This window comes from Schistocerca nitens, chromosome 9 (genome assembly GCF_023898315.1).
Source record: "Schistocerca nitens isolate TAMUIC-IGC-003100 chromosome 9, iqSchNite1.1, whole genome shotgun sequence".
Lineage (NCBI taxonomy): Eukaryota > Metazoa > Arthropoda > Insecta > Orthoptera > Acrididae > Schistocerca > Schistocerca nitens.
Window position 1 is genome coordinate 313,936,732 of NC_064622.1, and position 26,875 is coordinate 313,963,606.

The 26,875-nt window shown below is 45.9% G+C and overlaps 1 protein-coding gene across 1 annotated transcript in view; it reads right to left on the reverse strand.

The window, feature by feature from the left end:
• LOC126204205 (radial spoke head protein 3 homolog) overlaps positions 1–26,875 on the reverse strand; it is a 340,719-nt gene that overhangs the window by 32,593 nt on the left and 281,251 nt on the right. The window contains exon 5 of the mRNA XM_049938604.1: positions 12,375–12,533. Coding sequence (XP_049794561.1) covers positions 12,375–12,533 — 159 coding nt within the window. The remainder of the gene's footprint in view (positions 1–12,374; positions 12,534–26,875) is intronic.

Genomic DNA, 26,875 nt, shown 5'->3' on the forward strand with positions numbered 1-26,875 from the left:
CCCTCGGAACTGCGTCTGTTTCACGGTGGCTGGGGGGTGGTCTTGGCAGTCGGCTGGCGAAATGGGTGTCCGTCCCTTATCGTAGGGCCTTCTAGCTTAACACAGTTCTGCTCTCGGCTTCTGTTCTCGTTTCTCCCCTCGGAACTGCGTCTGTCTCACGGTGGGAAGGTATGACATGCATTTAGGCATTCTTGTGTTAGTCTGTGGTATTCCATTTGCTCACTCGTTGATCGTATTACTTTGGTTAATTTAACGTCAGGATTTATTCGGAGCTATGTGACATACTGCCAGATTTGCTATCATGTCAGGGTTTTCATGGAAGGTGTTGGATTTGCCTGACACCTTACAAATTGTGCATCGGGGTCCTGGACAAAGTTATAGTGAATGTGGTTTGCCTTTGCCTTCTTACTACCTGGTGTAAAGGTTCAAGTGTGTGTGCTTGTACACTGTATAGTCCTGGATGAAGGGAAGAAACAGGGCGAAACTTGGTGCCTGTCGATAGCCTACTCCTGTCGAATGGCACTAAGGGAGCCACTGAGTTTAATGTCCTCATCCGACAGACGGGTACCCATCAACAGTGCGTCACATGTCCTCACTTCATGACGCACTGCACGGAGGTATGACATTTAATCCGGGACATCGACGCAAAGACTGGTGATGAGGAACTTTACGAGTCCTCCTGCCATCCCCTTGCTCCCCAAGTACTGTCAGTGAAAATGTCACGCAGCACGACGAGCGCTGCTGTACAGCCGTCTTCAGTGACATCGCTACGAAGGTAGGTCCAGAAAACACTGATCAGTCGAAAGTATCCTTAAGAAATGGAGGGACATTTTCCCTCTAGAATATTTACTCCGTATAGACTTCTGTATATTGCCCGCATCTCGTGGTCGTGCGGTAGCGTTCTTGCTTCCCACGCCCGGGTTCCCGGGTTCGATTCCCGGCGGGGTCAGGGATTTTCTCTGCCTCGTGATGGCTGGGTGTTGTGTGCTGTCCTTAGGTTAGTTAGGTTTAAGTAGTTCTAAGTTCTAGGGGACTGATGACCATAGATGTTGTCCCATAGTGCTCAGAGCCATTTGAACTTCTGTATATTTCTTGAGCAGTGACACAATCTTATGAGAAAACCGTAACGTTGATTATCTATTAAAGAATCCGGCCCCGGTAGCTGAGAGGTCAGGGCGACAGAATGTCAATCCCACATCTACATCTACATACATACTCCGCAATCCACCATACGGTGCGTGGCGGAGGGTACCTCGTATCACAACTAACATCTTCTCTTCCTGTTCCACTCCCAAACAGAACGACTGCCTATATGCCTCTGTACGAGCCCTAATCTCTCTTATCTTATCTTTGTGGTCTTTCCACGAAATATAAGTTGTTGGCAGTAAAATGGTATTGCAGTCAGCCTCAAATGCTGGTTCTCTAAATTTCCTCAGTAGCGATTCAAGCAAAGAACGCCTCCTTTCCTACATAGACTCCCACTCGAATTCCTGAAGCATTTCCGAAACACTCGCGTGATGATCAAACCTACCAGTAACAAATCTAGCAGCCCGCCTCTGAATTGCTTCTATGTCCTCCCTCAATCCGACCTGATAGAGATCTCAAACGCTCGAGTAGTACTCAACAATAGGTCGTATTAGTGTTTTATAAGCGGTCTCCTTTACAGATGAACCACATCTTCCCAAAATTCTACCAATGAACCGAAGACGACTATCTGCGTTCCCCACAACTGCCATTACATTCTTGTCCCATTTCATATCGCTCTGCAATCTTACGCCTGAATATTTAATCGACGTGACTGTGTCAAGCGCTACACAACTAATGGAGTATTCAAATATTACGGGATTCTTTTTCCTATTCATCTGCATTAATTTACATTTATCTATATTTGGAGTTAGCTGCCATTCTTTACACCAATCACATATCCTGTCCAAGTCATCTTGTATCCTCCTACAGTCACTCAACGACGACACCTTCCCGTACAATACAGCATCATCAGCAAACAGCCGCACATTGCTATCCATCCTATCCAAAAGATCATTTATGTAGATAGAAAACAACAGCGGACCTACCATACTTCCCTGGGGCACTCCAGATGATACCCTTACCTCCACTGAACACTCACTATCGTGGACGATGTACTTAAGAAGTCTTCGAGCCACTCACATATTTGGGAACCAATCCCATATGCTCGTACCTTAGTTAGGTCTGCAGTGGGGCACCGAGTCAAACGCTTTCTGGAAGTCAAGGAATATAGCATCCGTCTGGTACACTTCATCCATGGTTCGCAAGATATCATGTGAAAAAAGGGCGAGTTGCGTTTCGCAGGAGCGATGCTTTCTAAAGGCGTGCTGATGCATGGACAGCAACTTCTCCGTCTCAAGGAAATTCATTATATTCGAACTGAGAATATATTCGAGAATCCTGCAACAAACCGATGTTAAGAATATTGGTCTGTAATTTTGAAAATCCGTTCTTCTACCCTTCTTATATACAGGCGTCACCTGCGCTTTTTTGCAGTCGCTCGGTACTTTACGTTGGGCAAGAGATTCGCGATAAATGCAAGCTAAGTAAGGAGCCAATGTAGTAGAGTAATTCTAAGGGCCCGGGTTCGATTCCCGGTTGTGTCGGAGATTTTCTCCGTTCAGGGACTGGGTGTTGTGTTGTCCTCATCAACATCCTTTCATCCCCATCGACGCGCAAGTCGCCGAAGTGGCGTGAAATCGAAAGACTTGCACCCGGCAAACGGTCTAACGACGGGAGACCCTAGTCACACGACATTTACATTTATCTGTTAAAGAACTCATCATCTGGATGTCAAAACGTTTCAGTGACAACTGGTTCCAGTACCGTCTAGGATTCATCTGCAGGTCAACATCCAAGAAAAAGCCGTTTGGCATTTCCTAAAAAATTATGACTGTGTAACAGCCGGGACTCGACTCCAGAAACTTGACTTTCGAGAGCACTGCTTTCTGTGCTCAGTAACTGTAGGCACGACTCGCGACCCGCTTCACACTTTTATTTCTGCTAGTACTTTACAGTCGTCCGGCACATTTGCAGGTCTAGCAATCCCGAAATTAATGGTATTGTAGTGATGTGGCATTCACACAACATATGGCTTACTTCCAGAGTAAATCCATTATTCTGCAGCGGAATATCAACTGTTGTGGGAACTAGTGTCACATTACAACTGTGTCGCAAACTGCGCCACGAGCCTGGAAGCCTTCGTTTCGTCGGCAGTGTTCCTACCGACGTTGTATCCAGGCACGAACCTAGACCCGTCCCGGTCCAGCCACCAGTTTTAATATGACGTAAAATTTTACGAACAGTACACATTCCGCTGCAGAACGAAAGATTCGTTGTAGGAAAAGTAGTTGGTCGAAAGCACTGATACCTTTGCAATGCGAAGAGTTAACTCCAATGCACAAGCGACCTGGCTATCGCACCAGTTACTGCAACATGTGAAACACAAGGAAAAAATAGTCCGTTTCGTATAGCCCTGAAAACATCTTACCTGATCCACATCAAATGCGTGAATGAGGTGATGAACTGTTTCACTGGTTAACCTATGTTAATCCTCGGAATATGAGGGAATATAGTGGTTCGTGCTACAGTAGTAACATCAGCAACAAACCAAATTCGACTCGAAAATTCCAATACACAGACTGATCACCAGTCGCTGAGCTAATGTTCTGGATTAAGTTAGAAATCTTTCCGCAGTGTCTCAGGAAACAATGGTACGAGACAGTTGATGGTCTCCGTCCGTCGGATCGAGGCGTCAAACTTGGTGCCAACCTTGGTGCTTGCTGTGGGTAGGCCTAGCGCCTACCCGGCCAGCAATCAGTATTAAATATCCGAGGGAAGCGATTACGTAACGCGCAGGAGCCAGCCTTGGTGCATCAACTAGCAGACCTGTAAGATTTCTTGTCGATGTTTCTACCCTGTACTTGACTGTGTTTCGTCATACTGGAACTCTGGTACTCAACTGTCCTTCTGGGACTTTCAACTCGTACTCTGTCTATGTGTACAAACTCTGAACTCTGTGCTGTCATTTCAGGACTTAAACTTTGGGTAGGGTAGTTCACAGTGTATTTAAGAGATAGTGCTGCTTTGTACCAGTGTCTGCATCTACATCTACACGGATACACTGCAAATCACATTTAAGAGCCTGTTGTCCAATGTCGTACAGCGCGGAAAGCGTATTCCCTTTTGTTAACGAAAATTTCTGCTATCAGATACACGTGAACTTTTCTTTTCCGCCAAACCAGACAAAAACAACAGTACTACTCGAGAGGAGTAGGTCACTTGCTGGCACAGGGTTTCATTCTCTCCCTTCTTTCATCAACATACAAGACAAACGTAACACCGCACTATAACACGCACCCAGTACACTCAGCCACACTCTACAAACACAACTCTCTCATATTCGCAAAAAAGGAGGCATTTTGCAACCCTTTTCGACTCTGCAGCGGAATACACCTCTTGGATAGAGTTGCGCTCTGCTAAAGCTACAGTTCAGTACTTTTGGCACAGTACATAAATGACACAGTAAATGGTAGGATTACGGACAGTACTGATAGCATCTTTAGAGAAAGAAACATAAATGAATGTGTAAAAGAGAGACTGGGAGCCGATGACTTCTCTTTTTTTCGAGATACTATGAGATCAAAAGTATCTGGACACCTGGCTGAAAATGACTTGGCGCCCACCATTGGTAATGCTGGAATTAAATATAATGTTGGCCCATCCTTAGCCTTGGCGACAGCTTCCACTCTCGCAGGCATACGTTCAGTCCGGCGCTGAAAGGTTTCTTGGGGAATGACAGTCCATTCTTCACGGAGTGCTGCACTGAGGAGAAGTATCGATGTCGGTCGGTGAGGTCTGGCACGAAGTCGGCGTTCCAAAACATCCCAAAGGTGTTCCATACGATTCAGGTCAGGACTCTGTGCAGGCCAGTCCATTACAGAGATGTTATTGTCGTGTAAACACTCCGCCACAGACCGTGCTTTATGAACAGGTGCTCGATCGAGTTGAAAGATGCAATCACAATCCCTGAACTGCTCTAAAGGGTGCAAGCCCCCTTCATGGAAAACACGAGACCATAACACCACCGTCACCGAATTTTACTGTTGGCACTACACACACTGGCAGATGACATTCACCGGGAATTCGCCATACCTACACCATGCCATCCGATTGCCATACTGTGTTCCGTGATTCGTCACGCCACACAACGTTTTTCCACTGTTCAATCGTCCAACGTTTATGCTCTGCACACCAAGCGAGACGTCGTTTGGCATTTGCCAGCGTGATGTGTGGCTTATGAGCAGCCGCTCGACCATGAAATACAAGTTTTCTCACCCCCCGCCTAACTGTCACAGCACTTTCAGTGGATCCTGATGCAGTTTGGAATTCCTGTGTGATGGTCTGGATAGACGTCTGCGTCTTTCAAATTAGGACCCTCTTCAACCGTCGGCGGTCTCTGTGAGTCAACAGACGAGGTCGGCCTGTACACTTTTGTGCTGTACGTGTCCCTTCACGTTTGCGCTTCACTATCACATCGGAAGCAGTAGGCCTAGGGATGTTTAGGAGTGCGGAAATCTCGCGTACAGAGGTATGACATCAATCACCTGACCACTTTCTAAGTCCATGAGTTCCGCAGAGCGGCCCATTTTTGTCTCTCACGATGTTTAATGACTAATGAGGTCGTTGATATGGAGTACCTGGCAGTAGGTGACAGCACAACGCACCTAATATGAAAAACGTGTGTTTTTGGGGGTGTCCGGATACTTTTAATCACATAATATATATTCAATGGTAACGAATTCTTCTCTTTTTACATCTATGTAATACCTTAAGAAAGAAATTCTTAACAGCCTTGTTTTTATTTAATTTTAACACACTTTCTTGTACATGTAAGCTTCTTGCCATTGTTAGTCTGCATTTTACTCCTACATTTACCAATTATTTTCCTGTCCAAATAACGAAGGTCGCAAACTACTCTCAGTATCTGATTTTGTAATCTAATTCCCTCGGCATCGTCCGATTAAACTCGACTACAAACCATTACTTCTATTTTACGAAGGCCATTCGGAAAGTAACGTCCGATCTTGTTTGAAACGGAAACCACTGAAAATACGACAAAACTTTGCACAGATGTGTTGAACACTATCTCCGGTATGCTCATCGACCGCGTCACGTCGCTCTTTTCAGTTCTGAGCGCACAGTGAGCACGTGAAGGTGCCTAGAACAACAGTGTCTCCCACCAATTATGAGAGCCGGCTGGGAGATTTCGCCTCAACCTGTGCAGCCCACATAACGTAGCTCCCTTGCGTTTCCTCCTTCATCACAGTTCTCGGCCTCTCTCTGGGGCAATGAAGACGCTACTGCGGCGTGTTCGACGGGAAGTGTTTCATCGTCCACCATACAGCCCTCGCTTGGCTCTCTCTGATGTTCATCTGTACTCACGTGAACCGCTGGCTATGAAGACAACACTTTGGCACAGACAATGAGCTTCAGACAAGCGTAGAGAAGTGGCTGAAAAAGGCGGCTGGCTGTTGAGACGAGGGTATTGGAAAGATGCTACAACCCCACGGCAAATGTCTAAGTCGGAACGGCAAGTATGTAAGGAAGTAGCCGGAAGGTTTAGCTAACTGGTCCACACAAAACTTTTTCTACACTCCTGGAAATGGAAAAAAGAACACATTGACACCGGTGTGTCAGACCCACCATACTTGCTCCGGACACTGCGAGAGGGCTGTACAAGCAATGATCACACGCACGGCACAGCGGACACACCAGGAACCGCGGTGTTGGCCGTCGAATGGCGCTAGCTGCGCAGCATTTGTGCACCGCCGCCGTCAGTGTCAGCCAGTTTGCCGTGGCATACGGAGCTCCATCGCAGTCTTTAACACTGGTAGCATGCCGCGACAGCGTGGACGTGAACCGTATGTGCAGTTGACGGACTTTGAGCGAGGGCGTATAGTGGGCATGCGGGCGGCCGGGTGGACGTACCGCCGAATTGCTCAACACGTGGGGCGTGAGGTCTCCACAGTACATCGATGTTGTCGCCAGTGGTCGGCGGAAGGTGCACGTGCCCGTCGACCTGGGACCGGACCGCAGCGACGCACGGATGCACGCCAAGACCGTAGGATCCTACGCAGTGCCGTAGGGGACCGCACCGCCACTTCCCAGCAAATTAGGGACACTGTTGCTCCTGGGGTATCGGCGAGGACCATTCGCAACCGTCTCCATGAAGCTGGGCTACGGTCCCGCACACCGTTAGGCCGTCTTCCGCTCACGCCCCAACATCGTGCAGCCCGCCTCCAGTGGTGTCGCGACAGGCGTGAATGGAGGGACGAATGGAGACGTGTCGTCTTCAGCGATGAGAGTCGCTTCTGCCTTGGTGCCAATAATGGTCGTATGCGTGTTTGGCGCCGTGCAGGTGAGCGCCACAATCAGGACTGCATACGACCGAGGCACACAGGGCCAACACCCGGCATCATGGTGTGGGGAGCGATCTCCTACACTGGCCGTACACCACTGGCGATCGTCGAGGGGACACTGAATAGTGCACGGTACATCCAAACCGTCATCGAACCCATCGTTCTACCATTCCTAGACCGGCAAGGGAACTTGCTGTTCCAACAGGACAATGCACGTCCGCATGTATCCCGTGCCACCCAACGTGCTCTAGAAGGTGTAAGTCAACTACCCTGGCCAGCAAGATCTCCGGATCTGTCCCCCATTGAGCATGTTTGGGACTGGATGAAGCGTCGTCTCACGTGGTCTGCACGTCCAACATGAACGCTGGTCCAACTGAGGCGCCAGGTGGAAATGGCATGGCAAGCCGTTCCACAGGACTACATCCAGCATCTCTACGATCGTCTCCATGGGAGAATAGCAGCCTGCATTGCTGCGAAAGGTGGATATACACTGTACTAGTGCCGACATTGTGCATGCTCTGTTGCCTGTGTCTATGTGCCTGTGGTTCTGTCAGTGTGATCATGTGATGTATCTGACCCCAGGAATGTGTCAATAAAGTTTCCCCTTCCTGGGACAATGAATTCACGGTGTTCTTATTTCAATTTCCAGGAGTGTATTTTTACTTTGGTTTCTACTTCGCGACCGATTGGACCGTACTTTCCGAAAAGCCATCGTATGATGTTCATCTTAAAATTTTTTTATCGAGTCACTTTTACCTTTCCGTTCAACAACTGATTATCGAAATCCTTTGCCATCTCTCTGACATAATTACTATGTCTTCAGCAAACCGCAAAATTTTTATTTCTTTGATTCTTATTTCAAATTTCTCCTTGGGTTTGTTTTATTGCTTGCTCTACGTATGCATTTAGTAACAAGCGTTACATATTGTGATCCTGTCTCACTATCTTATGAATTACCGCCTCTGTATTGTATTGTTCAGCTTTTGTAACTGTAGTGTAGTTCCTGTAAAATTTGTAGACAACATTTCCCTCCCAATTTTTTTTGTCTCTAAGAACTTCAGAGATGGAATAAATACTTGTTTCATTTCCGTAGCAGTCAAGTATTTTGTAATTAAGGTCAGGGCTGTAGCACAACGCACCTTAGGTCGTTAGCAGGCTTTCGATCAGAGCGTTGCCTGCGGTCATTAAGATACGAGTTCACAACGAGGGGGATAACCGCAAATAAGTATTCTGGCGAGACCAGCTCCCCTCAACAGTCTCCTTCCTTCGTTACTTCAGGGTTTACGCAGTTATACTGTGCCGACTTCAAATTTGTAAGACCATCTTTTTCTAGGTCTTTCAATGTCTCTTTTTCCTGAGGGCTTGTGCTTCTTTACGATGACTGGAACTCTGTCTTCTTCCATACGTTTAAGATGTTGCATCCGTTTGTTCCTTTGTTCTTGTACTTTGCAACCTTTGATATATCTTAAAAATCTCATTTCAGCCGACTGCGGGCGTCTTTGTTTTTTTTCAATCCGAGATTCATTGCCATACATCTGGTCAGAACAGCCGTTGTTTCGTAAAGTTTTAATTTTGTGTCTTCCCCGTCTTCTTCTTTAAGGTTTATTTATAACTTCACATACGTACTGGAACATATTGTTTCTTTCATTTTATTCTATATATCAACATCCTTATTTAAGCTGACATCGCACCCTTAATATCTGAAACTGGAGACTTGTTCTAATGCCGTGTCTGCAATAACAAATTTTTTTCAGACTGGACGTTTTCCGTAATGATCAGATAAACTTCAGGATTGCCCTATCTTTCATATCCATCCCATTAATCTACAGCTCGCGTATGATCAATGTTCTTAGGGCTTTTTCCGGCCATCTTTGAGAATTCCTAATGAAGTTAGGGCAGTTATTTTCTTGCGCGTCCATTTCCAGAAGCAAAATCCGTGTATTTGCATCCCCAGGCACAGCCTAAAACTGCCGATAAATAGCACTGCAGTAGTAAATTACCTTGGAGTGACGTTTCATGCGATAGTTTTTGAGTTCTCATGAATTACACTAGGAACATCGTTCAGCTTTGCATCCAGTGTGCGTGTGTTTTAAAGCTTCCTCGGCACCGTGATCACTGCATGCGGAGGAGTGAGAGAAGGACAAAATTTTCGAACATTGTCGCATTCTCATTTTCGTGAAGTTATTTCACTCAGCCTGGGACCTTCTGTTGGCATTTCTTTCAATGTTACATTTGTTAGGAGTGACAGATATTTGGGGCTTCATTCTGCTGTTCTTCGGTAGACGAATACATCTCCAAGGGCCAGCCACCAACGCAAAATCCCAAGTGCCTCAGAGAGTTTTTTTTTGGGTGCTCCAAGTACGCAGGACACGGGCAGTGCATTACAAAAATATGAATAATACAGAGAAGGAAGCTCCTGGAGTTTGTTCACAGACTATGACGCCGTATACAGAGTGTCCTAGAAGAAGCGGTCATAATCGTGGATGCGACAGGAACGCTTACCTGAAACAAGAAACTTCACATGCACATATGCACCATTCCAAAAGGTTTCCGAGACAGAACACATGGACATTTTTTCCTTTTGGGCTAGCTGTGCGCACTGATGTGTCTTGCTCACTCAACCTTTTTGACGTTTTATTCTAGCCCAACCTACCTAGTTGCTTTCATCCTCTTTGCTCGGTATGTTTTTGTGCCACTAAACCAGCCCTTTCAAGCGTATTTATCCATTGTGCTCTATGAGTGAGGGACAGAGTGTATAAAAGAGAAGGAAGGGTTAACTGTTCGTACACGCTCTGCTTAAATGCCACCCATTTACATTAATAAAAAATATGCAAATATCTTGTGCATGATGCTTTGGGAACTCAAATGGAAATCCCTGGAAGGAAGGCGATGTTCTTTCGAGGAAAGTTCAGAACGACCCAACTGACGGCAACGTGAATTTCGCGTAGGGACCACAAAGATAACAGAAATTAGGACTCATAGAGAGGCATATAGATTCTCGTTTTGTGCCCACTCTATTTGCGAGTAGAACAGGAAAGGAAGTGAATAGTTGAGGTACAGGGTACCCTCCGCCATGCACAGTACGGTGGCTCGCGGAGTATGTACGCAGATGTAGATGTAGATGTGTTTACAGTTTCTGCGATGGTAGTGCTTCTGGCGCTGTCTAAGAATAGTGTCGGCGCTATCCGGCACCTCGAATTCCACATCGCAAAGTGTTTCCCAGAGCTTTTGGCACACTGCGTGAAACACGTTTTCTTCGAAGTTCCCAGTTTTCTTCCGAGCGTGTAGTTACGCATCCTGTGCAGGAACAGCAACAAACTATTGAAATGGCGCAGCGTAGTACCACTACCAGCACACGGCGAATTTCTTCACGTGTCAGTGTCCTGTGAACACGTGTGTGGAGAAAACTCCTTGCGAAAAACTTGTACCCAATGCACTTATAGCGTGTCCACAATATTCACACTGACGACAGTATCATACGACTTTAATACTGTCTCTGTTTAAATGACGATCGACATTTGCTCTCATTAGTATTATTCACCGATGAAGCCACTTTTGGACGGAATGGAATCAGCAACACACGCAACAACCTTCGGTGGTCGCAGAAGACTCCACACTCCACAGTGGAAATCAATTTAAATGGTTCAAATGACTTTGAGCTCTATGGGACTTAACATCTGATGTCATCAGTCCCCTAGACTTAGAACTACTTAAACCTAACTAACGTAAGGACAACACACACATCCATGCCCGAGGCAGGATTGGAACCTGCGACCGTAGCAACAGCGCGGTTCTAGACTGAAGCGCCTAGAACCGCTCGGCCACAGAGGCCGGCGAAATCAAGTTCGAAATCTGTTTTTTGATCAGTGTTCGGTACAGCGTGGCCAATATTATATACGAATGCATAGTTTCGCAGTGATATACAATGAAAATTTTCTCGGGCTTCCAGCCGAGTCGAGTGTTTTAAAATCTGCGAGCTTTCGGCCGAGTCCTACTCGGCCATTGTCAGGTGGTTAACGTCAAACGATTAATGCTGCCGGAGCAGGATGGCAGCAGCAGTCATTCGACAGTCACTACTTGAGAATGGCTGCGGAGAACTCGGCCGAAAGCTCGCAGATTTTGAAACACTGGACGCGGCTGGAAGCCCGAGACAATTTTATCACCATGATTAGTAACATGTTGATAGGAACGATAGCTTGAAAGAGCAAATGACACGAAAAACTTGAATTTTTTTTTAATTCGCTTGTTGAAGAATTGGAGTACGTTCTTTTGGCAACGTCGACTGAAATGTATTTCAAGCATGACGGACCCCCTCGACATTTTAACAGATGTGTGAAGGAACATCTCAACCGCACTAAAGCTAATCGCTGGACTGGTCGTGGTAGCCCAGTTAACTAGGCATCAAGATCGTCAGACCTGGTCATAAGATTTTTGTTTATGGGCTTGGATGAAGTCTGAGGTGTACAAACGTGATGAACTGCTTGGTCGCCTAATGGATACTTCTGCCCTCATTAGACAACGTGCAGAGGCACTTACACTGCAACTGACGGTGGGATATTCGAACGTTTATTGTGAACTGTGCAACAGTTGTAACGTGACGTGTACGATAATGCTCAGAGGCGAATGTGTTAAAACTACGTATTTTTCAATTGATACTTTGTAAAACGCGTGTTGTAATGCTTATTAACTGTTGTACACGTGTAAACCTAACGACGTATTGAATAACAGAGAGAAAAGATAACAATGCACATTAAATGTGTTACATATCGGACACAATTCGAAATAGGGTGTATGTACGAAATTCTTTGCTTCTAATGATCGTTCCTCTCATACCCCTGAGTACTGACCATTTCTCCTGGGTCACCCCCCGGAAGCCGCTATGTCAGAGTGGTTCGTTGACGCTCCGCGCCAGCACGCGGCGCTGCTTACCTCTGCCTCCTCGCCGGCCCTGCGCTCTTCGAGGCGGCGCTGCTGCGCGCGCATGGCGGCCATTTCCTCCTCGGACAGCACCTCGATCATGGCCTGCTCGATCGTCTTGCCCACGAGCACCTCCAGGATTGGCTCCACCTCCAAGTCAAAGTCGAAGAGCTGTGGACAAACAGCGAAATGCACCATCATATCTGTCGCGGAAGGAGAGACGTTGCGCCATGTGCTGATAAGGAAAAGTAATTGCTATTCTACGAACAAAATTAGAAGGTAAAAGCACGAATGAGAGAGTAACTACAAAACTATGTTCCAGATTTCGCCTAGCCTATCGGTGATCTACATGTATAACAACCTACTTAAGGGGACACATAGTAAATTACTAGAATAAATTAATTTGTGCAGCACCTTACACGACGTGCGTAATTACACATAAAAAAGTTCGTTGCAGGTAAAAACATAGCTGCGCTTAACCAAAATTGTCTCATATCAATACTTTCACATGGTGTTTAAGAAAAGTGTCGTATAAATCGTTCAAATGGCTCTGAGCACTATGGGACCTAACAGCTGAGGTCATCATCCCCTAGAACTTAGAACTAATTAAACCTAACTGACCTAAGGACATCACACACATCCTTGCCCGAGGCAGGATTGGAACCTGTGATAGTAGCAGTCGCGCGGTCCCGTACTGGAGCGCATAGAACAGCTCAGTCACCGCGGCCGACTAAAGTGTCGTATATTCCAACAAGAGGTTGTACTCGTCGAAACGAAAACTGCTATAAAATGTCCGGAAATCTGTACCTGTTGAGAAATGGAACATTTTACATGTAATGCGTAATGTGTAGTATGAGCTAGCGTAGGCCTTCTTCCTGTTGCAGTTAATTGTGTAAGTCTGAAGTGCTGTATTTTTCAGAACGTTGATACACTACTGGCCATTAAAATTGCTACACCACGAAGATGATGTGTTACAGACGCGAAATTTAACCGACAGGAAGAAGATGCTGTGCTATGCAAATGATTAGCTTTTCAGACGATTCACACAAGGTTGGCGCCGGTGGCGACACCTACAACGTGCTGACATGAGGAAAGTTTCCAACCGATTTCTCATACACAAACAGCAGTTGACCGGCGTTGCCTCGTGAGACGTTGTTGTGATGCCTCGTGTAAGGAGGAGAAATGGCGTACCATCACCTTTCCGACTTTGATAAAGGTCGGATAGTAGGCTATCGCGATTGCCGTTTATCGTATCGCGACATTGCTGCTCCCGTTGGTCGACATCCAATGACTGTTAGCAGAATATGGAATCGGTGGGTTCGGGTGGGTAATACGGAACGCCGTGTGGGTCCCAACGGCCTCGTACCTCTAGCAGTCGAGATGACAGGCATCTTATCCACATGATTGTAACGGATTGTGCAGCCATGTCTCGATCCCTGAGTCAACAGATAGGGACGTTTGCAAGACAATAACCATCTGCACGAAGAGTTGGACGACGTTTGCAGCAGCATGGACTACCAGCTCGGAGACCATGGCTGCGGTTACCCTTGACGCTGCATCACAGACAGGACCGCCTGCGATGGTGTACTCAACAACGAAACTGGGAGCACGAATGGCAAAACGTCATTTTTTCGGATGAATCCAGGTTGTGTTTACAGCATCATGATGGTCGCATCCGTGTTTGGCGACATCGCGGTGAACGCACATTGGAAGCGTGTATTCGTCTTCGCCATACTGTCGTATCACCCGGCGTGATGGTATGGTGTGCCATTGGTTACACGTCTCGGTCACCTCTTGCTCGCACTGACGGCACTTTGAACAGTGGACGTTAGATTTCAGATGTGTTACGACCCGTGGCTCTACCCTTCATTCGACCCCTGCGAAACCCTACATTTCAGCAGGATAATGCACGACCGCATGTTGCAGGTCCTGTACGGGCCTTTCTGTATACAGAAAATGTTCGACTGCTGCCCGCCTTTCTGTATACAGAAAATGTTCGACTGCTGCCCTAGACAGCGCATTCTCCAGATCTGTCACCAATTGAAAACGTCTGGTCAATGGTGGCCGAGCAACTGGCTCGTCACAATACGCCAGTCACTACTCTTGATGAACTGTGGTATCGTGTTGAAGCTGCATGGGCAGCTGTACCTGTACACGCCATCCAAGCTCTGTTTGACTCAATGCCCAGGCGTACAAGGCCGATATTATGGCCAGAGGCGGTTGTTCTGGGTACTGATTTCTCAGGATCTATGCACACAAATTGCGTGAAAATGTCATCACATGTCAGTTCTGGTATAATATTTTTGTCCTATGAATACCTGTTTATCATCTGCATTTCTTCTTGGTGTAGCAATTTTAATGGCCAGTAGTGTATATTCCGACAGGAGGTTGTACTCTTCAAAACGATAAGTGCTAATAAATGTCCGGAAAACTGTACCTGTTGACAAATGGGCCATTTTACGTGTAATGCGAAATGTATAGTATGAGCTGGCGTAGGCCTTCTTCCTGTTGCAGTTAATTGTGTAAGACTGAATTGCTGTAGTTTTCAGAACGTTGATAGTAGTGTTGATAGCATTCAGAGCATCCCATTCTCTATGGATCGTGCGACATTAGCTCACCACAACGTTTCGCAGGTGATAGACTGGTCGAGGAAGTCCGGTAGCACGATCTCCTTGATCCCCAAAAGTGAATCCGTTGGATTTATGGCCAGTGGGACAATTAATGGCATTGCTGTATGCCCAACCAATGACAATATGCACACGTCACAGGAGCGTGTGACCAATTTATGTGACGCAGTACCACTACCGCCAGGTGTACTTGAAAGGGAGCGTAATTGACTGGACTCGAGGATGTGTCAGGATGAGTGGTAACCACGTGTAGTTTGTAAAGTCCAATTCTACGTAAGTGAGACAAGCGTCTGAGATCTCAGACAGGCCCATATCTCAACAGGTATTGGTTTCCACACATACCATTATAGGAACTTTTCTTCTTGTTTTGACCAATACCACCGAATGTAGTAATACACTGCTGGAAAGTGAAATAAGAACACCGTGAATTCATTGTCCCAGGAAGGGGAAACTTTATTGACACATTCCTGGGGTCAGATACATCACATGATCACACTGACAGAACCACAGGCACATAGACACAGGCAACAGAGCATGCACAATGTCGGCACTAGTACAGTGTATATCCACCTTTCGCAGCAATGCAGGCTGCTATTCTCCCATGGAGACGATCGTAGAGATGCTGGATGTAGTCCTGTGGAACGGCTTGCCATGCCATTTCCACCTGGCGCCTCAATTGGACCAGCGTTCGTGCTGGACGTGCAGACCGCGTGAGACGACGCTTCATCCAGTCCCAAACATGCTCAATGGGGGACAGATCCGGAGATCTTGCTGGCCAGGGTAGTTGACTTACACCTTCTAGAGCACGTTGGGTGGCACGGGATACATGCGGACGTGCATTGTCCTGTTGGAACAGCAAGTTCCCTTGCCGGTCTAGGAATGGTAGAACGATGGGTTCGATGACGGTTTGGATGTACCGTGCACTATTAAGTGTCCCCTCGACGATCACCAGTGGTGTACGGCCAGTGTAGGAGATCGCTCCCCACACCATGATGCCGGGTGTTGGCCCTGTGTGCCTCGGTCGTATGCAGTCCTGATTGTGGCGCTCACCTGCACGGCGCCAAACACGCATACGACCATCATTGGCACCAAGGCAGAAGCGACTCTCATCGCTGAAGACGACACGTCTCCATTCGTCCCTCCATTCACGCCTGTCGCGACACCACTGGAGGCGGGCTGCACGATGTTGGGGCGTGAGCGGAAGACGGCCTAACGGTGTGCGGGACCGTAGCCCAGCTTCATGGGGACGGTTGCGAATGGTCCTCGCCGATACCCCAGGAGCAACAGTGTCCCTAATTTGCTGGGAAGTGTCGGTGCGGTCCCCTACGGCACTGCGTAGGATCCTACGGTCTTGGCGTGCATCCGTGCGTCGCTGCGGTCCGGTCCCAGGTCGACGGGCACGTGCACCTTCCGCCGACCACTGGCGACAACATCGATGTACTGTGGAGACCTCACGCCCCACGTGTTGAGCAATTCGGCGGTACGTCCACCCGGCCTCCCGCATGCCCACTATACGCCCTCGCTCAAAGTCCGTCAACTGCACATACGGTTCACGTCCACACTGTCGCGGCATGCTACCAGTGTTAAAGACTGCGATGGAGCTCCGTATGCCACGGCAAACTGGCTGACACTGACGGCGGCGGTGCACAAATGCTGCGCAGCTAGCGCCATTCGACGGCCAACACCGCGGGTCCTGGTGTGTCCGGTGTGCCGTGTGTGTGATCATTGCTTGTACAGCCCTCTCGCAGTGTCCGGAGCAAGTATGGTGGGTCTGACACACCGGTGTCAATGTGTTCTTTTTTCCATTTCCAGGAGTGTATGTGACATTTTTGTTTAAAAAAAATGGTTCAAATGGCTCTGAGCACTATGGGACTCAACTGCTGTGGTTATCAGTCCCCTAGAACTTAGAACTACTTAAACCTAACTAACCTAAGGACATCACACACATCCATGCCCGGGGCAGGATTCGAACCTGCGACCGTAGCAGTCGCACGGCTCCGGACTGCGCGCCTAGAACCGCGAGACCACCGCGGCCGGCATTTTTGTTTAAACACCCACTAGAACTCCAGTTGTAAGTCTCAACTCCGTCCCTAGAAATTATTATTATTTATCAGTTTTCGTTTCTTGTTTACATTGGGAACACAGCTGCTGTAGCCGGCTACATGTGCCGCTGTATGGGTGCCGACCTATGGGACAAAAGTCCAAATCTATTAGAAAGGCAGCACGAAGATGCAACAGTGCCCAGTGTTCTTTCAATAACATAGAGGTATCTCCGCGTTTTGGCCCGGACGAGCCAATCGTGACCGACCGACCACCGAGTGGTTTATGGCCAATGGCATCATTCGGATGTGGTACGGAGAGGCGTGTATTCACTACACCGCCCTTCCGGCCGCTGCCGTCTTTGTTGACGTCAGAGCGGCTGCTTCTCACTCAAGTAGCTCCGCAGTTGTCATCACGAGGTTGAATGGATCCCATACAGTCCTCCCACGAAGGAAAATTGTCTGGCAGTACCGGGAATCGAACGCGGGTCCTCCACATAGCAGCCAGGGACGATGCCTACTCACCTACGGAGGCGGACATTCTGAGTTTTGCTCTCCCGAAATTAACTTCTCATACAGGACACATGTTTTTGTGCCCTCCTGTCTCAGTCTCTCTTGTAATTTTACTTTGTCTCAGAACAGATGGCTAAGCCACCTACCGCTCACTATTATTCCTCATTCGCCCCAGAAATACGCCTGCTCCTTTCGACTATCTGTAACTTTTGCCACTCACCCCTGTTGCTCGATGAGACTGACACTGAATAATTTCACGTTTCCTGGAAGCCCCAATGTAAACCGTATCCATTAAACGCAGGCTTGTTTCTGTTTATGGACCTCAGTCGCCTATGGCTCAGCCACAGACTCCTTCCACCTCACATCCAGTTCATTGTCTCCTACAAAGTGTTACAGATGTGAGCAAATTCCTTGGGATCCTAGATCAATGAAATCTGAAATTGTTCACAAGAGATTAAGAACTACATCAAAAAAATCTGTAGTGTCGTCTACGTCTAAATTTATATACCGTAATTCTCCTTGTAGCGTATTGTGTTGCAGAAGCCTGTCCACGATTTCCGGTGCAGTTCGTGACGGATGCGCTAGAAAAAAGATTCACGGGTACCGCCTAATTTCTTTAAATTTACCTCCGCCTTCACTATGCGAGAATTAAGTTGGAGGATTTAATATACTACTGGTAATTAAACGTGGGTGCTCATATTTTTGAGAGTAACTTTCTCTGTGAAGCATAGCTGTTTCGGTGACTAATTTCGGCACAGATACACAGACACTGTACGGAATTAAGGTTACAAGGTTTACCTAGATGACGTAGTGGGCGAAATATATGCTGTAAGAATTCTTCCGGTAAATTTACGTCTTCTATCTGCGCAACACATAACTACATTTTTATGATTGTTCACCTAAAGTCACCTCGGTCGGATATCCCTCGACGCTAGAGTGCTGCGACTGATTTTAGTTACTGTTCCCCGGATATGTAAATAAACGATAGTGTCTTTTCGTCTATTTACAGGAAATATGTAAAACATATTTACATTAACGATGAGCTGGAATCAAAGAGTCTCCAGTATTTGTATATTTAAGGATATTGTCAATGTTGTTGAAATACATGCGTGAAAGACGCACAGTTACAAAAATCAAACATATCCTTTCACGTGCGTACACAAACTTTCTGTCCCAGAGAGGTTGTCCGTGTTGAATCAGCAGATCCAATCATACGTGCTGCAAATGGAAAAATGGTTGTTATTGAACAATAAATATTTGGTTTCTGCTGCCAACATAAGAATCGGGTCGACAATAACTCTTGTACAGGGCACTGAAACATCAGTCATAATCACCAATGTAGCCATTCATAAATGAACAGTTTAATAGAGGGAAACAGCACTGTTACCAATCCATTAAATTTCGGAAGTGGAGCCGCATAAACTTTATTTCGTCATCTTCTAATATTTCAGCTGTACATCCGAAATTTAATGCATGAATTATTAGGCCGCGAAAACATCACGATGCTGATCAATATCGTTATCACGCATCCAGTAGCGTTACATACTTAAATACTTCGTACCTGATTCCCTGATATAGTCGTTCATTTCATTTCTGCTACTTTTATTATCTGGCTTATTATTTAAATTTTTTTGGTAAACTTACTTTTGCTATTTCGAGCTGGAAATTTTTCTTTCAATTTTCCTATGCTTTCTATTGAGCAGCTTGGACCACTAATGCCGTTCGTTACGCAGCTTGATCCTGTACAACTCTTGTGATGTACTGATCTCTTTGTATCAACAGGCGGGCGACACGTGTGCTTTTGTGCAGCGTCTGTACTAGCATTGAGTAAAGTGATACATGTTCGTGGAAGAGCTATTTATTTTATCGAGGAGTTCAAACATCACTGGTTTCATGTCATATTTGTGATCTCCTTGTGTATAGGTATTTATCGAAATTTTCTTACAGTTTTAAAACTGGTGTTCATGTTATCTCACTGATAACCACAATGTTATTTACGTACCTGAACTTTAAGCTGTTGCTAATAGGAATGCCTGTGTATGAACGAGAGTATTACGACCGTTTTCTAGCGTGGAAATGAGAGTTTCTAGGTGACAATGAAACTACAAGGATCAGTTAGAAAGACGAAAAAAAAATGAAAATAGGTAACGGAGATACAGATAAATCTTCCCGTTCATGCCATGTGCAGAGTATGGGACACTTCCAGCTTCAAGTGATGTGAACTCGAGGCCGAAAATGGATCGCAAATATGTTGATATTCCGTCGAAAGAGTACCAGAGACGGTGGAAAACATAAACGGCAGGTGTGTCGTCTTAGACCTTCGAATAACTTAGACATTGGAGACGAATGGGGGGAGGGGGTCTGCAAAGCGGAACAAATGACAATATGTGGCGTGATCGAGGCTGGAAATGATACCAGTGTTTCAGATACAAGCGATTCGCGTTGTTGCAGCTAAGTCTCCGTTGGAGACAAACTGCACCTAGGTTCATGTGAGCCTACTGACATCTTGATTCACGATAGCAACAGACACAGGAAAGTCGAGACTGGCCATGGGAAAATGAACCGGGGCCGACTGTCTTTTTAACCACGGTGGTGGCCATATTCCGATTCAGCTTCTTCCAGAGAATGCTTGTTTGATACATGTCCAGTGAGACGTACTGATAGCCCTACTCAGTACATATTCGAACTGTAAATATGTTCTCGCCGTAAAGTTAGTATCGTTACCTACTATCGTAAGCACCGTGCTGAACAGCAGTTGATGCCAAAGCATACAATTTCGTCGTATTATATATCTGCTCAGTATATGATACCAATTCAATAGAAAATTTTGTGACCTTTCCGAGGTGGCGACCGTTTTCAAATTGACGCTGCCGTTCCCAAACGGGCGGTATGCTGACCACAAGCTCCTCCGTATCCGCATCCAGTGACGTTTATGAGCTAAGGATGACACGGCGGCCGGTCAGTACCGTTGGGCCTTCATGGCCTGTTCGGCAGGAGTTTGGTTTTGTTTTAGTTCTCAAACGGGGACGGCCTGTAACGCTGAAACAATGCCTTTCCCGTTATGCACACCGCACAACAAACACCGTGTAAGGTCCAATAAAAAGATACCTTCTACCTCTCACTTTACTGTAATTCACAGAGTAAAATTACTGTTGTAGAGCCTTTATTTAACCACAAATCTCAACTGGGACTCAGTCACTGCAAGTAAAGATACCAGTAACCTGGTTCTGAGAGTCAGTAACAACTGTAATATCGCCAGCCGGAACCATATGGAAGTAGCAGTCAAGTGCTGGCTCCGGTTTCCGAACAAACAGATGCTTCAGTGCTTCGCAAAAGACAGAAGGTGTTATCGGCACTACAGTATTTTGCCGTCGTAGAAGTCTAGGGGTAGCGTCTTTGATTCATAATCAAAACGTCTTCGGTCCCGGGTTCGATCCCCGCCCCTGCCTAAATTTTGATAAATAATCAGCATTGGCGGCCGAAGACTTCCGGCATAAGAAGTCAGCCTCATTCTGCCAACGGCCTTGTCAAAGAGGGCGGAGGAGCGGATACGGGTTCAGGGCACTCTCTTGTCCTAGGGGTGGGAAATTGCGCCTAAAGGCGGAAGAAACAGCAATGATCAACGACATGAGGATGCAGAAGGCAATGGAAACCACCGCATTAAAGACACGTAACGTGTATCCACAGGACATGTGGCCTGTAATTGAAGAAGTATCATGATGATCTCTCCATTGGCAAAAGATTCCAGAATAGTCCCCCATTCGGATCTCCGGGAGGGGACTGCCAAGGGGGAGGTTACCATGAGAAAAAGATCGAATAATCAACGAAAGGATAACGTTCTACGAGTCGGGGCGTGGATGTCAGAAGCTTGAACGTGGTAGGGAAACTAGAAAATCTGAAAAGGGAAATGCAAAGGCTCAATCTAGATATAGTAGGGGTTAGTGAAGTGAAGTGGAAGGAAGAGAAGGATTTCTGGTCAGATGAGTATCGGGTAATATCAAGAGCAGTAGAAAATGGTATAAAACGTGTAGGATTCGTTATGAATAGGAAGGTAGGGCAGAGGGTGCGTTACTGTGAACAGTTCAGTGACCGGGTTGTTCTAATCAGAATAGACAGCAGACCGACACCGACAACGATAGTTCAGGTATACATGCCGACGTCGCAAGCTGAAGATGAACAGATAGAGAAAGTGTATGAGGATATTGAAGGGGAATGCAGTATGTAAAGGGGGACGAAAATCTAATAGTCATGGGCGACTGGAATGCAGTTGTAGGGGAAGGAGTAGGAGAAAAGGTTACAGGAGAATATGGGCTTGGGACAAGGAATAAAAGAAGAGAAAGACTAATTGAGTTCTGTAACAAGTTTCAGCTAGTAATAGCGAATACCCTGTTCAAGAATCACAAGAGGAGGAGGTATACTTGGAAAAGGCCGGGAGATACGGGAAGACTTCAATTAGATTACATCATGGTCAGATAGAGATTCCGAAATCAGATACTGGATTGTAAGGCGTACCCAGGAGCAGATATAGACTCAGATCACAATATAGTAGTGATGAAGAGTAGGCTGAAGTTCAAGACATTAGTCAGGAAGAATCAATACGCAAAGAAGTGGGATACGGAAGTACTAAGGAATGACGAAATACGTTCTCTAACGCTATAGATACAGCAATAAGGAATAGCGCAGTAGGCAGTACAGTTGAAGAGGAATGGACATCTCTAAAAATGGCCATCACAGAAGTTGGGAAGGTTCAAATGGCTCTGAGCACTATGGGACTCAACTGCTGAGGTCATAAGTCCCCTAGAACTTAGAACTACTTAAACCTAACTAACTTAAGGACATCACACACATCCATGCCCAAGGCAGGATTCGAACCTGCGACCGTAGCAGTCGCGCGGCTCCGGACTGAGCGCCTAGAACCGCTAGACCACCGCGGCCGGCAGTTGGGAAGGAAAACATAGGTACAAAGAAGATAGCTGCGAAGAAACCATGGGTAACAGAAGAAATACTTCAGTTGATTGATGAAAGGAGGAAGTACAAACATGTTCCGGGAAAATCGGGAATACAGAAATACAAGTCGCTGAGGAATGAAATAAATAGGAAGTGTAGGGAAGCTAAGACGAAATGGCTGCAGGAAAAATGTGAAGACATCGAAAAAGATATGATTGTCGGAAGGACAGACTCAGCATACAGGAAAGTCAAAACAACCTTTGGTGACATTAAAAGCAACGGTGGTAACATTAAGAGTGCAACGGAAATTCCACTGTTAAATGCAGAGGAAAGAGCAGATAGGCGGAAAGAATACATTGAAAGCCACTATGAGGGTGAAGATTTGTCTGATGTGATAGAAGAAGAAACAGGAGTCGATTTAGAAGAGATAGGGGATCCAGTATTAGAATCGGAATTTAAAAGAGCTTTGGAGGACTTACGGTCAAATAAGGCAGAAGGGATGGATAACATTCCATCAGAATTTCTAAAATCATTGGGGGAAGTGGCAACAAAACGACTATTCACGTTGGTGTGTAGAATATATGAGTCTGGCGACATACCATCTGACTTTCGCAAAAGCATCATCCACATAATTCCGAAGACGGCAAGAGCTGACAAGTGCGGGAATTATCGCACAATCAGCTTAACAGCTCATTCATCGAAGCTGCTTACAAGAATAATATACAGAAGAATGGAAAATAAAATTGAGAATGCGCTAGGTGACGATCAGTTTGGATTTAGGAAAAGTAAAGGGACGAGAGAGGCAATTCTGACGTTACGGCTAATAATGGAAGCAAGGCTAATGAAAAATCAAGACACTTTCATAGGATTTGTCGATCTGGAAAAAGCGTTCGACAATATAAAATGGTGCAAGCTGTTCGAGATTCTGAGAAAAGTAGGGGTAAGCTATAGGGAGAGACGGTCATATACTATATGTACAACAACCAAGAGGGAATAATAAGAGTGGACGATCAAGAACGAAGTGCTCGTATTAAGAAGGGTGTAAGACAAGGCTGTAGCCTTTCGCCCCTACTCTTCAATCTGTACATCGAGGAAGCAATGATGGAAATAAAAGAAAGGTTCAGGAGTGGAATTAAAATACAAGGTGAAAGGATATCAATGATACGATTCGCTGATGACATTGCTATCCTGAGTGAAAGTGAAGAAGAATTAAATGATCTGCTGAACGGAATGAACAGTCTAATAAGTACACAGTATGGTTTGAGAGTAAATCGGAGAAAGACGAAGGTAATGAGAAGTAGTAGAAATGAGAACAGCGAGAAACTTAACATCAGGATTGATGGTCACGAAGTCAGTGAAGTTAAGGAATTCTGCTACCTAGGCAGTAAAATAACCAATGACGGACGGAGCAAGGAGGACATCAAAAGCAGACTCGCTATGGCAAAAATGGCATTTCTGGCAAAGAGAAGTCTACTAGTATCAAATACCGGCCTTAATTTGAGGAAGAAATTTCTGAGGATGTACGTCTGGAGTACAGCATTGTATGGTAGTGAAACATGGACTGTGGGAAAACCGGAACAGAAGAGAATCGAAGCATTTGAGATGTGGTGCTATAGACGAATGTTTAAAATTAGGTGGACTGATAAGGTAAGGAATGAGGAGGTTCAACGCAGAATCGGAGAGGAAAGGAATATGTGGAAAACACTGATAAGGAGAAGGGACAGGATGATAGGACATCTGCTAAGACATGAGGGAATGACTTCCATGGTGCTAGAGGGAGCTGTAGAGGGCAAAAACTGTAGAGGAAGACAGAGATTGGAATACGTCAAGCAAATAATTGAGGACGTAGGTTGCAAGTGCTACTCTGAGATGAAGAGGTTAGCACAGGAAGGAATTCGTGGCGGGCCGTATCAAACCAGTCAGTAGACTGATGACAAAAAAAAAAGAAGTCTACAGCTAGTCCCGCTTTGACGTAAAGTATATACGGCTTCTGTAAATGACTCATTCGTTTTCAAACTTCTATATTTTCCAAACATGTACAAAGTCGAGTGATGCATGAATGGAAGCGTGAACTCACCTTGTTTTCATTGTGCCAACCACTCGGCTTGCGACTGCAGCGCCTTGATATAATGGCGAAAAAGTAAGAAAAGAGTTTTTGTGTTCGGATTATGTGAGATGTTTATCGGCAACGACAAACCAACGTGCTTTCAGAAGGATTTGTGTAAAAGATCCGCCGCGTAGGCAGGGCGAGGTGCGTTGGTATCGACAATTTAGGGGGACTGGTTGTCTCTGTACATGGAAAAATATCGCCCGCCCAACTGTGCCAAATGCAAAAGTGGAGAGAGAGAGAGAGTTTCGTACGCTGACTAATAAAATCAACGGTCTGCGCAAACCACGAACTTGGGATACTGCAGAAAATTGCGTGAAAGATTTTGTGATGGCTGTTACATTTCAAATCATATCGTCTACAGTTCGCGCAACAATTAAACCGGAAGGATTATGGCTAGCGCCTTCAGTTTGCATCACAATACAGAAAGAATTTTCTCCTTCAAACCGATATTCAGCGACGAAGCAGCCTTCCATTCATGTGGAAAGTTGAATCGCTACAATGTGACAAATCGTAGTAATACACGGAGAATCATCGAGTAAAACAGAAGTAATATCCGGCTTTCCCCAAGGAACTGTTACAGGCCCTCTATTGTTCCTGATCTATATTAACTACACAGGAGACAATCTGAGTAGCCGACTCAGATTGTTTGCAGATGATAGTGTCATTTAGCGTCTTGTAAAGTCATCAGATGACGAAAGTAATAGCAAAATGATTTAGATAAGATCTGTATCGTGCGGAAAGTGGTAATTGACCCTGAATAAAGAAAATATGAAGTCATTCACATGAGCACTGAAAGAAATTCGCTGAATTTAGATTACACGGTAAGTCACACAAATCTGAAGGCTGTAAGTTGAACTAAATACTTAGGGATTACATTTCGAAATAACCTAAATTGGAATGACAACATAGATAATGTTGTGGGTAGAGTAAATCAAAGACTGCGATTCATTGGCAGAACACTTAGAAGGTGCAACAGGCCTACTAAAGAGACTGCTTACACCACGCTTGTCCGCCCTATTCTGGAACATTGCTGTGCGGTGTTGGATCCGCATCAGGTGGGACTGACAGATGACATCGAGAAAGTACAAAGAAGGGCAGCTCGTTTTGTATTATCGCGAAATAGGGGAGATAGTGCCACAGACATTATACCTGAACTGGAGTGTCAGTCTGTAAAACTAAGGCGTTTTTCGTTGCGGCGGGATCTCACGAAATTTCAATCACCAGTTTTCTACTCCGATGGTGAAAACATTCTGTTGGCACCCACCTACATAGGGAGAAATGATCACCACGATAAAATAAGAGAAATCAGGGCTCGCACATAAAATTTAAGTGCTCGTTCTTCCCGCGCGCCTTTCGAGTGAGGAACGGTAGAGAGAAAGCTTGAAGGTGATTCACTGAACCCTCTGCCAGGCACTTTATTGTGAATAGCAGAGTAATCACGCAGATGTAGATGTAGATGTAGGGCATAGAATATTCTCGTGAAACTGTGACACGTGACCGAGATTCCCTGAAGAGAGGAACGGTAGAGAGACAGCTTGAAGGTGATTCACTGAACCCTCTGCCAGGCACTTTATTGTGAATAGCAGAGTAATCACGCAGATGTAGATATAGATGTAGGGCATAGAATATTCTCGTGAAACTGTGACACGTGACCGAGATTCCCTGAAGAGAGGAACGGTAGAGAGACAGCTTGAAGGTGATTCACTGAACCCTCTGCCAGGCACTTTATTGTGAATAGCAGAGTAATCACGCAGATGTAGATGTAGATGTAGGGCATAGAATATTCTCGTGAAACTGTGACACGCGACCGAGATTCCCTGAAGAGAGGAACGGTAGAGAGACAGCTTGAAGGTGATTCACTGAACCCTCTGCCAGGCACTTTATTGTGAATAGCAGAGTAATCACGCAGATGTAGATGTAGGGCATAGAATATTCTCGTGAAACTGTGACACGTGACCGAGATTCCCTGAAGAGAGGAACGGTAGAGAGACAGCTTGAAGGTGATTCACTGAACCCTCTGCCAGGAACTTTATTGTGAATAGCAGAGTAATCACGCAGATGTAGATGTAGATGTAGGGCATAGAATATTCTCGTGAAACTGTGACACGCGACCGAGATTCCCTGAAGAGAGGAACGGTAGAGAGACAGCTTGAAGGTGATTCACTGAACCCTCTGCCAGGCACTTTATTGTGAATAGCAGAGTAATCACGCAGATGTAGATGTAGGGCATAGAATATTCTCGTGAAACTGTGACACGTGACCGAGATTCCCTGAAGA